Source organism: Chanodichthys erythropterus, chromosome 11 (genome assembly GCF_024489055.1).
Source record: "Chanodichthys erythropterus isolate Z2021 chromosome 11, ASM2448905v1, whole genome shotgun sequence".
Lineage (NCBI taxonomy): Eukaryota > Metazoa > Chordata > Actinopteri > Cypriniformes > Xenocyprididae > Chanodichthys > Chanodichthys erythropterus.
In genome coordinates, this window is record NC_090231.1 from 35,148,471 (window position 1) to 35,164,277 (window position 15,807).

Sequence of the window (15,807 nt, forward strand, 5' to 3'; positions counted from 1 at the left end):
TTTTCGTTCCGTGTAGAAAAATAGACCAGATGATTTGAGTTCCGTTACAATCATGTACAATCGAATCGTTGGTGCCCTCTTGTGGTATTTGTGCGCAATGATGATAAAAACAAAACAAAGATAAGCAAGTTTTTGTGTACTGCTGTTTCTTTTTATTAAGGTACGATACAATTTATGAAAACATGAGAGAAAAATATGAAGAAGACTTCCCTTATAACATGTTGTAAAGTGTAAATCTACAACAAAATTGATTTGAAAAACGGACTGATGGATTGAAATGTAATGGTTGTATATCAAGACCAGGGAGAAATTATTTATTGTAAAAAAAGAAAAGAAAAAAAGTAAATAAATAAAAACCTAAACTGCTTATTTCAAAATGTTAAAAGACAATAATAACATAAATCACAGTGATTAAAACTCAATCAATGAGAGCAAACAAGCATGCAAAGTTTGCACTGTAATACAATTGTAAAAACCGCAATAAAAGTTGCTTTTAAAAACATAAAAGCTTTCTTAAACATTCCATAAAACAATTAAAGCCACATTCCACACCCGTTAACTCTTCTCATTATGGTTTCACCTGTGGGAAAAAAAAAAAGAGATTTCAACTACCTTCACCTGCTGTCAGCATGAATATAAGAAGCCAATTTGGAAGTTGCACATGAACACACCTTCAAATTGTAATTACAACAGTAAACTTCCCAGTAATGAGGACCATTATTTTTAAATTTTGTAATCATTTCTGTATTTGTACAGTTTTTACAGCTGTTGCAGTTTTGAAATATGTGAGAATGAAAGAGTTTCATATTTCTTGGAACCCATAAAGCAGTTGAAACGTGATACCCATAATTAAAAAATTTAAAGGAAGGAAGGATCTTCCAAATAAGCTTGTAGTAGTCATTTAAATATGGAAGGACATGTTACCTACAGATTCAGTGATTCATTCAGACTCCCACCCATTTTCTGTAAGCTCTTATGAAGTCCAGCTTTCAGAAGGGTGTAATCTGGTTTCTCGGTATACTGCAGGGTCATCACAGTAGACAGATATTCTTGTAATGCACCTAAATTGCACAGAAAACACATTACTTTCACTCCTTCACTGGTATTAAACACATGAGAATGACAAGAATGGAAAAATGAATGCTCACTTGAAGCTTTCTTCTGTTTGTAACAGCAACTCAGAAGTCCAGGGATGTCAGAAACATACCTATAGGCAGACAGTAAAACATTGCACATTAAAGCACATTGACATAACCGTAGTCTTTCCTCTTTAATGCAGTAGGTTTTCATTCATGAAAATTGTGTTCCTTTATGATTCTAAATGTTGTATTTAAAGAGACTAAAGGTACACTCATTGAAGGAACTGTTCCCCTGGACTAAAGTACCTTGTCCAGAGCCGGTGATGCTGCAGCTCATGGCTCATTACTTGTGGCGATCGAACTAGCAACCTTCTTTTTTAAAGGATTAGCTCACTTTAGAAGTAAAATTTCCTAATAATTTACTCACCCCCATGCCATCCAAAATGTTCATGTCTTCCTTTCTTCAGTCGAAAAGAAATTAAGGTTTTTGAGGAAAACATTCCAGGATTTTTCATCCATATAGTGGACTTCAATGGCTACCAATGGGTTGAAGGTCCAAATTCCAGTTTCAGTGCAGCTTCAAAGGGCTCTACATGATCCCAGCTGAGGAATAAGGGTCTTATCTAGCGAAACGATCGGTCATTTTCTAAAAACATTAAAAATTATATACTTTTTAACCACAAATGCTTTTCTTGCACTGCACCACGCATTACGTAATCACGTTGGAAAGGTCATGCGTGACGTAGACTGAAGTACTGCGGTAGGGCGAAAAACTCCATCACATTTTCTCCTCCAACTTCAAAATTGTCCGACATCATCGTTTTACCTTTTTTTGTAAAGACCGTTTGGACTTAGTCTTTGCAGACTTAGAGCAGTGCAAGATGAGCATTTGTTGTTAAAATGTATATACATATTTTTATTTTTTTTTTTAAGAAAATGTTTCGCTAGGTAAGACTCTTATTCCTCCGCTGGGATCGTGTAGAGCCCTTTGAAGCTGCATTGAAACTGCAATTTGGACCTTCAACATGTACTTCAGTGAAGTCCACTATATGGAGAAAAATCCTGGAATGTTTTCCTCAAAAACCTTAATATCTATTTGACTGAAGAAAGAAAGACATGAACATCTTGGATGACATGGGGGTGAGTAAATTATCAGAAAACTAATAAGGTGCCATTGAATGTTTTTTCTTAAAAGATGTAATATAAGTCTAAGGTGTCCCCTGAATGTGTCTGTGAAGTTGCAGCTCAAAATACCCCATTTTTTTAACTGCCTATTTTGAGGCATAATTACAAATGCGCCGATTCAGGCTGCGGCCCCTTTAAATCGCGCGCTCTCTGACCCCTCCCAAGCTCTCGACTCTATCATTGCATAAACAAAGTTCACACAGCTAATATAACCCTCAAAATGGATCTTTACAAAGTGTTCGTCATGCAGCATGTCTAATCGCGTAAGTATGGTATTTATTTGGATGTTTACATTTGATTCTGAATGAGTTTGATGGTGCTCTGTGGCTAACGGCTAATGCTACACTGTTGGAGAGATTTATAAAGAATGAAGTTGTGTTTATGAATTATACAGACTGCAAGTGTTTAAAAAATGAAAATAGCGACGGCTCTTGTTTCCGTGAATACAGTAAGAAACGATGGTAACTTTAACCACATTTAACAGTACATTAACAACATGCTAACGAAACATTTAGAAAGAAAATTCACAAATATCACTAAAAATATCATGTTATCATGGATCATGTCAGTTATTATCGCTCCATCTGCCCTTTTTCGCTGTTGTCCTTGCTTGCTCACCTAGTCTGATGATTCAGCTGTGCACAGATCCAGGCGTTAATACTGGCTTGTCTAACGCCTTGAACATGGGCTGGCATATGCAAATATTAGGGGCGTACATATTAATGAGCCCGACTGTTACATAACAGTTGGTGTTATGTTGAGATTCGCCTGTTCGTCGGAGGTCTTTTAAACAAATGAGATTTATATAAGTTTGAGGCTCATTTTATGTCATTTCCATGTACTGAACTCTTGTTATTGAACTATGCTGAGGTAAATTCAATTTTCAATTCGATGGCACCTTTAAATGACTTATTGACTTAAAAAAGTTATGAAAAAGTAATGACCAATTTAAAAGAAAAAAAATATAATAAAATTGATGACTAACTTGTAAGACTAGTCTAAGCAGTTTATGTAACCGGCCACTGATCAAGGTGGTTTTGCTTTTTTCCTTACTTCTCCTTCTCTGCAGCAATAGAGCTTATTTGAGAGAGGTGACTCCAGGGTAGTGAGCCTGTCATCCAACACAGCATACAGTAACCTAGAGACTGCAGGTCACTGCGACGAGAGGGACCTGCAAAACACCCATAGACATGCAAATTAGACTTGCTTTCTGACATTGATAATGTAAATAACGCAATGAACAACTGACACTCACCAGCCCCCTTGTGAGAATCCACGCTGATGAAGTTGACGTTACCCTGATGAGCAGTGCGGCTACCCTGTCGGTACTCCACATGCTTTCCACCAGGGCAAAACCTGAATGCGTGACCAAAGCCAGACAAGAAAGCCTACAAAACAACAAACACTTTAATAATGTATAAAGCTCCACATTCAGTTCATAAGAGACATGCTTACTGACCTCTGTGTGACTGTCAGTGTTGATATAAATATTCCCTGCATGGATGTCTGCATGGGCATATTCCTTCTCGTGGATGAATTCAAGTGAATCCAACTACAAAACAAATGCACATCCTATATATTGTGCCGTTTCATAGAATGGCATAGCTAGAGCAATACCAAAAAAATCTGAGATTTAGGCCATTCAGTGGCACACTCACTAGTCGTAGTGCAAGTTGAAGAACAGCCTTCTCAGAGAGAGATCCGGTCCCTTCATCTATGACTGTCTGCAGTGGTTGGCCTATACTGGGAAAAACTAAAAACCTACAGGGAAGTGTACACGGATACAATTAGATTCCACAATGAGGTCATACTTATTGAACTGTTTTTATCTTTACATACAATCTTTAAAAGTGCCCTAGAACCAGTTTTTTAAAAGATGTAATATAAGTCTAAGGTGTCCCCTGAATGTGTCTGTGAAGTTTCAGCTCAAAATACCCCATAGATTTTTTTAAATTAATTTTTTTAACTGCCTATTTTGGGGCATCATTAACTATGCACCGATTCAGGCTGCGGCCCCTTTAATTCTTGCACTCACTGCCCTGCATTATACAGACTGCAAGTGTTTAAAAATTGAAATCGCGACGGCTCTCTTGTCTCCATGAATACAGTAAGAAACGATGGTAACTTTAACCACATTTAACAGTACATTAGCAACATGCTAACGAAACATTTAGAAAGACAATTTACAAACATCACTAAAAATAAAAATATGTGAATACATCCCACTGTTCACTGGACAAATTGACAACTCGATTGCAAAATGAATTGCTGTAGGCTAAAAGACAATGATAAGTCCATGTTCAATGATATGGAAATAAAAGACCATTCTAAATTCTAAACCATTTTTGTAATGTAATGCCACGATGTAATGTCTTGAATTATCTCCACTTGGAGGCTTTTCTCACTATTGTGATGTCCCAGTCTACCCTGTACGTCTGTTTGGTTGTGTGTGATTCTTAGGTGCCGTCTGAAGGGGGCGTGGCCGACACACCTGACACTTGTTGGATGCAGAGTTAAAGACCGTTCGTGTGGGAGCTTTGTTTGAATGATTGTCTGGTTCAGCACGGTGCTTGATGGTCTGCGTTACACTGAGTGTCCTGCCCACCCTTAAAGCGTTTCTTAAATGTTATATTTATGTCTTTCTTGTGTTAAAATAAATGTTTCTGCAAAGAATTGGCGCATCTGGTCTCCTGTTTGTTGCAGCCTAAGAGCCGGCTGTAACACTAAGTATTGACATCTGTGATTATATACAGTGGGTACGGAAAGTATTCAGACCCCCTTAAATTTTTCACTCTTTGTTATATTGCAGCCATTTGCTAAAATCATTTAAGTTCATTTTCTTTCCTCAATGTACACACAGAAAAACACAATTGTTGACATTTTTGCAGATTTATTAAAAAAGAAAAACTGAACTATCACATGGTCCTAAGTATTCAGACCCTTTGCTCAGTATTTAGTAGTGTTTACAAATCCGCTCAACAGCGCTCAAAGCGTCACTTTTTTAAAACTTCAGTACTGACTTGGAATCAAAGTCGGTACTTTTGACAACACTAATTTGAATATATTTTAAAATGTAACTAATTCTTCAATGTCACATGATCCTTCAGAAATCATTCTAATAATATGCTTATTTAGTGTTCAAGAAAGATTTCTTATTATTATCAATGTTAAAAATGGTTGTGCTGCTTATTTTTGTGGAACCCGTGATGTATTTTCAGAATTCTTTGATGAATAAAAGGTTCAATTTAATGCATCCTTGATTAATACTAGTATGAATTTCTTTCAAAACACCCAAATATTTGATTGGTAGAGTAGTATAATATTCTATAAAGGTTTCTGAACAGATAAATACAAATCCACATACCTATATGATTCATGGAGACCAAATCCTACACATGATGGAATCCCAAGGAAGTCCAATTTGTGCATTTTCATCCATTTCTCCACTTTTGAAAGAAAGAAAAAGAAGTTAGAAAAAGAAGTATTTATAAGCCCAGCTGCAATAATCAGGTTTTTTATATATACATTGCAAGTGCTAAAATGACTGACCTGCATCAGGTTTGGCTGCTCTCAGATGGAAGTTCTGCTCATTGAACAGGTGTCCTTCTTTAGCACCCTGAGAAAGAGAACCCAACGTTATCAGGACCTTCCTCACAAACACACGCACACAGACAGGCTACATTTTGTGAACACACAACACTCACCAATCTCAACATGTACTGGCATTCATTTGGGTCTGCATGCTGATTTGCCTGGCACACTAGATTAAACAGACAATATTTATATTGATAAGCCACATCTATTGCATTGCTGTTATCTTTGTCTTAACCATCTGAGGAAAAATTAAGAAGCATAGATGGATACATTCACCCACATGCCATTAATGTGGACTATAAGGTTTGATAGTCAAATATCTTACCTGCATATGTCAGATCCAATTCTGTTTGCCACAGAAGTTCAACCAGCTTCCACTTTTTGCTTGACTGGTCACAAACCACCAGACCCTCCTGGACAGGCTCCACGGTGCACACCCTCTTCCTGCCTTTGCATTTAGCTAAAAACCCACATAACAACAACAACATGATGCCATTTAGTATGAAACACAATAAAGAAATGTGATGTAATCACTTTTAGATATCATGTATTATCTTTCTATATAAATTGAGCAGTTTGTCCTCTATATAGTGTATCTTACATGGGCTTTGAGTAAATGAAGATGTTTGCTTTGCCTCCTCATTTTTAACCTGGGGGGAAGCCTTAAGTTTTCGAGGTGACATCGAATGCGTCTTATCTGAAATATTGCAGCACACAAAATACTTCAGGGCACACTAATAAAAATATCTTAATTTTGTGTTTATTTATAAGAGCGTGTCATATTTGCAATTTACTGCTATAATTACATAAGCTATAAGAAGATACCAAATCTAAATTTAAAGACTACATCCAGAGTTTCCCAGTACACGGCATCTCACCTGGAGTTTGAAGTGTAAACGAACAAGATTGCTTCGCCGCCTCTTGTTCTTTAATCTGGGGGGATGCCTTTCCCTTTCCAGGAGATTTCAAAGACTTCTTATCTGGGATAATGCAAAAGTCTTTCACACAAAATCATGCAGCATTCAGTGTTATAACACTATTGACATGCATTTAGCAGAAAACTTCTATACAAGGAATAATAACGCACCATTTGTGATATTTATTCTGTGAAATAACAGCAACATCTGCTCTTATTACTTTTGGCTATAATAAAAAATGCTATTTTAAAGGTTAATGTCTAGCGATTTACAGTACAGTGTGTCTACCTGGGGTTTGAGTTATTATAGACAATGTTTTCTTTGACACTTCTTCCTCCTCTTTCACCAGGGGGGGTGTCTTTCGCTTTCGAGTAGATGGCAGAGACTTCTGATCTGAAATAAAGCAGTCATCTTTCACACAAATTCTAGAAGTCTACAAAGCTCTACTAAAGAAACACTCAACACCCTCAGACTCACCAACACAGTCCGTGGCTGTGCTACTCAAGGTCTTTCGCCGTGTCGAACGCAAAGGTGGGCGAATCAGTGCTGATTTTGAGGAGTCTCCAGCAGAATCTACTAAAAAAAAAAGATTTTTGCATTGCTGGTATTCATAGGGGTGCAATAGGGGTCAAAAAGGAGGCTCAGTCAAATGGCATATACATAGACTTACATGTATTATGCATACACTACCATTCAAAAGTTTGGGATTTTTTTTTAACACTGTTGAAAGTCTATTATGCCCATCAAGGCTGCATTTATTTGACCAAAAACACAATAAAAACATTAATATTTTGAAATATTACAACAATTAAAAATAACTTTTCTATTTTAATATATTTAAAATCTATTTTACTTGTGTGGAAAAAAAGCTGAATTTCAGCATCATTACTCCAGTCTTCAGTGTCACATGATCCTTCAGAAATCATTCTGATATGGTGCTCAAGTAACATTTCTTCTTATTATTATCAATGCTTAAAACAGTTGTGCAGCTTAATAATATAGTGGAAACTGATCATTTTTTTCAGGATTCTTTGATTAATAGAAAGTTCAAAACATTTATTTGAACTATAAATCTTTTGTCATATTATAAATATATCTTCAATCCCACTTTTGATCAATTTAATGCATCCTTGCTGAATAAAAGTATTTCAACAACAGAAAATCCTTACTGACCCCAAACTTTTTAGTGTATTAAACACGTCTGCTAGTAAAAGAGAGACCATCATAGCATTTATAAACACAAAAAAATAAACTAAGCTAAAATATATTCACTTTGTGGGAATCATTGCTTTCCCCCAAAATAAAGATATCTGGTTTATGTCTGATTAACCTCTATCATAAAGATGTACTGCATAGATATGACACACACATGACTTTGATGTTACATCAAACCCCCTTTTGAAACTATTACTACTAGACAACTAGATTAACAGTGTTCAACTCAATTGCAAATGGGTTAATAAGGAAATGTGGACCATGATGTCACATGAATAAATTATTTTTTAATTGTAGATATGAATCCAGCAAGCACTTGGTCCACGAAACAGTCATGTATGTACTTGCGTATTAAAGTAATGATGAAGACATGAATCCATTGAAGATGTTCACTGCGTTACTTCATGGACTTGGGTAAAGTGGGTTTTATATTCGCACATTCATTTTCAATAGCCTTATTAACTACAATACATTGGACATTCACAAGTAAATATGCCATTAAAACAATACTTGCCTATTTTGATCGACTGTGAAAAATGTAAGTTGACAATCGTTGTCAAAATCATTTCGCTGCTTAAAATTCGCAAATTTATTGGACATTTATTGGAAAGTCTGAATTTATCAGAAGTCCGAATGTGCGAATATAAAACCAACTTTACCCAAGTACTGCATGGCATGAGCATGTGTTTTCTGCTTTTTTATATTCAGTCAGCTTGTTTTGCCTCTTTGATCAGCAAATTGAAGCCCTTTCTGACACATTTCGGACAAATGTGATTAAAATAAGGTTTAACTAAAACCCATATTTACCTTCCATGGCGCTCACAGATGAAAGCACAGAGCATGGATGAAGCTCGGATAGCTGTGAAGTTACAGCTTCTGTCGAGTCTTCTGGGAGTCTTCCACCACATGAAGGACAGAATTTGAACCCAATCTGTAACTTTGAACCACACTCAGGACAGAAATTCAGCATTATGACGGCGAATTAGGCGCGTTGGGTGGGAATACGGCACTCGGCTAAATGTGCTGGCAGTCACTGACACAAGGGAAGCTCTTCCAACGATATTTCCAAATGTTGACTGGCGAATCAGTCTTCAACAAACATCTTTCGCACTGTTGTAACCAAAACGTCGTAACTGACACAAACCACGTGATTGTTTGCAGCTGACGTATTACGGCAACAGACACGGACCAGAATTCATGATTTTCACATTTTCTTTTTAATATGAACGGCGAGCAATATATTAAAATTGCTCGTGCCCTTTTCTGATATTATTAACTGCTGAAAATGAGCCAAAGACTAAAATTACAAAACAGTAATAATTTCCTACATTAATGTTTTGACTACAATGAAAATAGTCGTTTACTCACCTTCATATTGCTCATACAAACCTGTAATACTGACTTCTGCCGAACACAAATTATATTTTGAAAAATATTGGTAATCAAACAGTTTTGATGACCACTGTCTTCCATTGTATGGACAAAAATAAATAAAATCACAGAGGAAAAGGTCATGAGGGTAATAAAATGACAGAATTTTCGTTTTCATATCTTAACACTAACACTAATCCTTTGTTGTCATGCAAGCAAACCAGTATGTTTTTTTAAAGTTTTGAGAGATAAAAATTATAACAGTTTTCAAGGTTCACATTTTTTTCTCAAAAAATGTGTCAAATATACAAAACAATGTTGGAGAGACAACAGTATGTAAATGTGTCTAAAAACATAAATTGTTTTAAATTGCTCTTCACATAATACTGCACCATATTCTCAGCCCTCACATTAAGCAAAAGTCTGTTCAACTAAAGTTATAAAATAAACGTATGCCATTATGTCGCTGTTTTATCAACTCCAGGGCAGGAATAACGAAAATACGGCCCAAATGACTGAGGAAGGAAATTTGCTGATCGCTTTTTTTTTTATTCCCAGTGCAGAAATGTACAAAAACACTTGAATACATTCACACACTGGTCAATTTTGGAACGAACATGAACTTTTTTTTGTGTTAACACTCATATATACATGTATATATACAGCATGTGAGTATATCTAATGAAAACTGATTTTCTAGTTATCTGACATGAAAGGCCTTCTCATTACGACTCTCTATTTTAACGGCAGGAAATCTATAATTTGCATGCATGTACGTGTTGGAAATCCTGGAGGGTTAAGGTAAACTTTCATTTAGCTAAAGAAAATACAACATCCCTGTCATTTCCCCCACTCCCACAACCCCATTCCCCCAATCCAAAGCAATCTTGTAAAAATAAAAAGGGTAAAGAAATAACTATTTCCATAAAAAGGAAATCCTTGTTTCCTTGTGAAACAGACATACTTAAGTATATCAACAATTGTAAAATCCAGCAGTCTGTCCTTGTGCATGAGAATTTTTCCAGGAGTCCAGTTCTTGTTTCTGCTTCTCCAGCTCTTCTTTCTCTTTCTGAAACTCCTCTCTCTCCTTCTGCATCTCCTCTTTTTCCCTCTGGAGTTCATTCTTCTCCTTCTGGAGGTCTTCTTTTTCCTTCCGCAACCTTGCGTGCTCCTGCTCTTGTTCACATTTCTGGTTTTGAAGCACTCGGCGTTCAGCATCCATTTCACGGAACTGCTGCAGTAACTCTTTCTGCAGCTGTATGCTCCGCCCCTCTTCCTGCTGGACACGCCTCAACGCCTCTGTCAGCTCCCGCTCCCTTTCCAATATACGCACACCCTCAGACCACTTAGCACCTAAGAAAACAAAGAAAAAAAAAAAAAATCAATTGTGATATTTTTGCTGTGTTTTTGTCATTTTATATTATATAGTATACTATAGTACACTAAAGGGATAGTTCCCCTAAAATGAAAATTATCCCATGATTTACTCACCCTCAAGCCATCCTAGGTGTATATGACTATCTTCTTTCAGATGAACACAATCGGAGATATATTTAAAAATATCCTTAGTACTCCAAGGTTTATAATGGCAGTGATTGATAATCCTGTGACGCGATGTATGACGCAGGATGTAGGATGTATTGTAAGCTTAGACGCCTCTCATGGTTCAAACAAATAGGGCTCTGCAACAAACTTAAGCTCCTCTTCTCTTACATCGAAATCTCCGATATTTCTCTTTAAAGGGGTTATGATCTGCATTGATTTATTGTTTTATAATGTTTCTTGGGTATCACTTATAATGTTAGCAGGCTTTTTACATTCAAAATTGTCATAATTTATAGATGAAAGGCATTTTTCCTACCCTGATTTTAGCCTCTGATTTGAACGCTCTGTTTTAAGGGGCGTGTCTGCTGTGAGACTTCAGTGTAAACGCCCACTACTGTGGTTGACTAACATCTTTCCATTTGAAATAGCCAAGCATTACTCTCTCCTTTAGCACGTTTTTACTATTACAGCTCTCAAGGTTAACTAATCGTGAAAAGGGTTGCATTACATTTAGATCTATGGCATGAAAGGTTGCAGAGATGAAAACTGTAGCCGATCACAGACATGTTGTTGAGTGCATGAAAGCAGTGATCTCGTCATTGCAACTCAATTTCTGTACACCAACAATGCTTTCAGCTTCACTAACAGTGCAAACGCGATATAACTAAAAGATTCGTTGAATAAAACGTGAGTTTTGCACGTCAGTCACTGGTAAACTCGCGCTGTTTGATTGACAGCTTCAGCACGTGCTGCTCCAACGATTGCAAAGGGAGCTTTCTTTGATCGCTTTCTTTATATAATTTAATCACCGTTAAATAACAGATTACTTCCATCCTACTAAGAGAAACAACGCAAGTTGAGCATTTAGTCACAGTTTTGATTTACTGACAAACACAGACAAACAACATCTGACTGTACATGAATCATTATATATCAGATCAGGCATTAGATTTAACACAGTTACTTACATGTTGCATTACTATCGAGTCCAAGCACTGCACAATATTTTGTAATCCTCAACGGCATGTTTATTGCTTGGTAGCTCGAACCGGTTTAGCACCACGTAGGCCTATGTTACTTAGGCTACCTATTCTATTGCATGTCATGCGCGAATCGGTGGGCGGGGCTAAACAGCCAGTGATGAAGTAGGCGTTTATCTTCTTCTGCAGAGGCGGTGCTTGCTGCCCTTTGATGTCACAGATCCCCACTTTGTAAATCCTGTCGTTTGCTGGGTCTGGTGTCAATTAAAGCTTTTATTGGACTAACAAGGAAGTTTTTAGCTCTAAAACTTACAGGATATTCTTAAAGTATGATAACCTCTTATATGTCAAAATCTCAAGGAAAATTTGATTTCTCAGTTCATCACCCCCTTTAAAAATTATAATTTTAGACTTATAATCCATGACAGGTGATTTGTTTTGCTCTATCCTCTGCGCCTCTGTCATTATGTTGTGCATCAGGTCAAAGGATACTCTTTCGTCGCAAATCGACTTGCGCATTCAGCATTCGGTCGTCCGCCGGAAGCTAGTTTTTTGAATTTATATAGTTTTAAATATGAATGTTTTTCTTACATAAACACATCACTTCTCTTCAGAAAGCCTTTAATTAACCCACTGGAGTCGTATGGATTACTTTTTTTATGGATGGATGCATTACTTTTTACTTCAAAATGCAGCACCCCATTCACAACCATTATAAACCTTGGAGGACTAAGGATATTTTTTCATTTTTTAAAATTCGTCTGAAAGAAGAAAATCATATACATCTAGGATGGCATCATCATGGGATCATGGGATAATTTTAAGTTTTGTGTGAACTATACTTTTAAGTTACACTAAATGAAAGTGAGATATTGCCTTGGCAACTAGCTGAAACAAAATAAGTTTAAGGTTTTTGTATATCTTATTTTATTTCAGTTAATGTCAATTATGGTTTTAGATCTAGTTAACTATAATAACGCTAACACAACATCCTTTTCACACAAAATGCAAATATGTACATTGATGAGGAGAGTTAAAAGCAAACTATACCTGAGTATCTGTCTAGGCTGGTACTGCAGGGTGAACGGACGTCACGCTTCGGTGACACAATTTGCGATCTGGTCGGGGTCCCGCTTGCTAATGTGGGAGAGGAAGCGAGCCGGCTCGGATCTTCAGATTTGCGCTTGTTAGCCCGCTTTTGTGGGTGATCCTCAAGTTGTGCAAACTCATTGGGATGCTTATGCTGTAGATGTCTGATAAGGTTACTTGTGCTACTCCGGTGCTGGATCTTCTCCATGCAGAGCAAGCACAGGGCTCGTGGCTCCTGGCCAAGCTTCCGATAGTGCACCCACACGGAGCTCCACTTGCGAGTATTACCTGGGACTTCATCCTCTTGTATTTCTTTCCCATCCCCTTCTTCAACAGGCCCCTCGCCTTCCTCATCAGCCACCTCTGCTTCAGCTGTCCCCTCTCCAGCTGCAGCACGAAGGATCCCTTTGATGGCACCATCCATTTCTCCATCTTCTCCCACAGACTCCACCTCTACCTGTTGCTCGTCCATTAACACTGTAACTTGGCACCCAAAAAAAAAAAAAAAAGGAGGAAAAAAGTAGTTGCATTGGTTATTTCACGCTGCTGTGCAACAAAATTAACAATTCACTATAGTGCAAAGGTTGGGTTCCAGAAGTAAAAATCCCATTCTATTTTTTTCTATAAGTGAATTGATTTTTAATGAGAATTTTTAAACCTACAAAGACAGATATCATTCAAGATGCTTCATGAGATTGTAGTTCTTTCTCTCATTAAATCCGTGAAAAACACAGTCTTTGTCCTTTTGTCTGATCCTACTTTTAAAAATAACTTGCACTGTTGCACTCTATTGCCAGATAATTTCTACAAATTCAAGTTCATGAAGTGGATAGATGACAGAACAGAACGGTATTCAACATGGAAGCTGATCACAAACATGAACAGGTGTTGTACGTCATAGCAGTTTCTATCCTATATAGAAACTTTACTATTACTATGTATTTTTGTATATACACTGCCCTCCAAAAGTTTGGAAACGCCCTAGAAAAGTGGGGTTTTGGACAGTATTGGCATGAATCCTTTTTAATTTGTGATAATTTTGCACTGATAAGGGACAACACAAACTACAAAAACATATTTTATTATATAAACAGTTTATACATAGAAAAAAACTTAAATTTTCGATTCATCAAAATATCCACCATTAGCAGCTATCTGACCTAAACTGGGTTCTAATTGGTTCATTGTATTCTAAACTTAATTGGTAATCAATTGTTTAATCTATTAAGGTGTGCTGACCCAAAAATCTTGTACAAACCAAGGCCAAGTTTAAACCAGTAACCAGGCATCACAGCTGGCAAAGAGGCATGTCTGACTTTGTCATGTATATATTGCCATTATTATGTAATCAAAATGAAAATTATTATTGCCGGTCTTCAATGATAATGTCAAGTTACTGTAATGTATTTGCACCAAAAATAAGGATTTATGCTGATATTGTCCAAAACCACAACAAACTTTTGGAGGGCAGGGTGTATTTTTTATATTTATATATATATATATATATATATATATATATATATATATATATATATATATATATATATATATATACACACACACACACACAAATAACCAAATATATATATATATATATATATATATACACACTCATTTGTATAATATAATATACAAATGGCCAGAATTTTTGTTTTTTAAAAAGTCGCGCCCATCCGGGGATGTAGCAGATGGTACATCACGTGACGATTTCGGGTCAAATACTGTTCAATAATTCAGATTTCAGAAAATGACATACCTTGTGTAGAATGTATTAATCACTGACAATTCGGATATGATATGGCTTAATATTTCACACAGAACGGGGTCGTTGCCGTTAAAGGTTTTCTGTCCCGTTTATTTTGGACGGGAGGGGGCGGGGTGGCTCTTTCTGTCAAAGCACCGTATATTGCCGATCCAAATCAGCGACACGATTCAAAAGATTCATTCGTTTGACTGAACGAGTCGAATCGAATCGATTCCCGTCGGGGAAATTCGTTTAAGATCATATAAAATATGCTAAATTAGCCTTCTATCATTGAGCGACGTAATAGACAATTGTTTGAAAAAACAACATGGCGTCGTTGCGACATCCACCCAAAACCATGGCCTAAGCGAAACTCTCGTCACTTTGACACAAGACTCTGTAAAACGAACCCGTTCTTACTGCGGAGTCGATACTGAATCACACAATCACAACGAGCACAGTTTTGAACGATAAAGCGCCTTTATATTGGCTCCTGGACTTACATGTGGAAAGCTATAAGCACGTGCAGAGTAGGCCAAATGGAAGAGAAATCAACACAAACCAAAGAAAATACATAAGGTTTCGATTCTGAGCTCCAAAACCAGCCAGTTGTGTCATAGACTTATCAGAGTAACAATGACAGTATACGTGATGGTAAACATTGCGAGACAATAATTTAACTTTTCATACCTTCCACGCAACCAGTGTCGTTGCGCTTGGATACCGCATCTGTCGCGGGCTTCCTTTTGTCCAACGAGGAAAAATCTGACGGGTGTTTCGTTCGTAAATGGCGAAGCATGTTTGTTGTGTGACCAAAATACAAAACCGTCTTCATACAGAGAAGACACAATACTCTTCTGTCATCCTCAGCTTGGAAAAATGACCAGACTATACTTCGCTTTCGTGCCGCCATTTTCGAACGAGTCGACTTTGAATACTGACTGACTGATTGCCTTATTCTAGATGGTAACCTTCTTTGCGTGAAATTCTCGCGCATGCGCTTTGGTCACTGAGCAAAAATGATTTGTGTCAGAATCAAGAATATCTCCTCTGTATTCTGATGACACTAAACATATTGGTGATACATT

At 37.0% G+C, this 15,807-nt stretch overlaps 2 protein-coding genes across 6 annotated transcripts; both read right to left on the reverse strand.

Annotated features, from left to right (window-relative positions):
* Positions 1-138: 138 nt before the first annotated feature.
* On the reverse strand, positions 139-9,115 carry vrk3 (VRK serine/threonine kinase 3). Of its 4 annotated transcripts, none has more exons than XM_067399580.1 (16): positions 8,798-9,115; positions 7,253-7,348; positions 7,064-7,168; positions 6,737-6,856; positions 6,460-6,555; positions 6,184-6,318; positions 5,969-6,024; positions 5,814-5,880; positions 5,629-5,710; positions 3,923-4,025; positions 3,724-3,816; positions 3,520-3,652; positions 3,318-3,435; positions 1,149-1,207; positions 929-1,061; positions 139-580 (listed from the first exon to the last, which is right to left on the reverse strand). In XM_067399580.1, exons 1-16 carry the CDS (start codon positions 8,958-8,960, stop codon positions 577-579), a joined length of 1,563 nt encoding a protein of 520 aa, XP_067255681.1. In that variant the 5' UTR covers positions 8,961-9,115; the 3' UTR covers positions 139-576. The 4 variants fall into 4 exon arrangements, with proteins under 4 accessions (XP_067255681.1, XP_067255682.1, XP_067255678.1 ...); XM_067399581.1 differs by having other exon boundaries at positions 6,737-6,838; positions 7,253-7,351; XM_067399577.1 differs by having other exon boundaries at positions 7,253-7,351.
* A 181-nt stretch (positions 9,116-9,296) lies between these two features.
* On the reverse strand, positions 9,297-15,716 carry LOC137029862 (uncharacterized). Of its 2 annotated transcripts, none has more exons than XM_067399582.1 (3): positions 15,410-15,716; positions 12,937-13,458; positions 9,297-10,714 (listed from the first exon to the last, which is right to left on the reverse strand). In XM_067399582.1, the coding sequence occupies exons 1-3, from the start codon at positions 15,714-15,716 to the stop codon at positions 10,335-10,337; spliced, it is 1,209 nt and encodes a 402-aa protein (XP_067255683.1). In that variant the 3' UTR covers positions 9,297-10,334. The 2 variants fall into 2 exon arrangements, with proteins under 2 accessions (XP_067255683.1, XP_067255684.1); XM_067399583.1 differs by having other exon boundaries at positions 12,937-13,452; positions 15,410-15,691.
* Between the last annotated feature and the right edge of the window lie 91 nt (positions 15,717-15,807).

Coding starts and splice junctions, on each gene's coding strand:
- vrk3 (XM_067399577.1), bottom strand. CDS start 8,960: ATGCTGAATTTCTGTCCTGAGTGTGGTTCAAAGTTACAGATTGGGTTC. Junction 7,169..7,252: donor CACAGCCACGGACTGTGTTG/GTGAGTCTGAGG, acceptor GCTTTATTTCAG/ATCAGAAGTCTCTGCCATCT. Junction 3,653..3,723: donor ACACTGACAGTCACACAGAG/GTCAGTAAGCAT, acceptor GTTGTTTTGTAG/GCTTTCTTGTCTGGCTTTGG.
- LOC137029862 (XM_067399582.1), bottom strand. CDS start 15,716: ATGCGCGAGAATTTCACGCAAAGAAGGTTACCATCTAGAATAAGGCAA. Junction 13,459..15,409: donor CGACACTGGTTGCGTGGAAG/GTATGAAAAGTT, acceptor TTGGGTGCCAAG/TTACAGTGTTAATGGACGAG. Junction 10,715..12,936: donor CAGCCTAGACAGATACTCAG/GTATAGTTTGCT, acceptor TTGTTTTCTTAG/GTGCTAAGTGGTCTGAGGGT.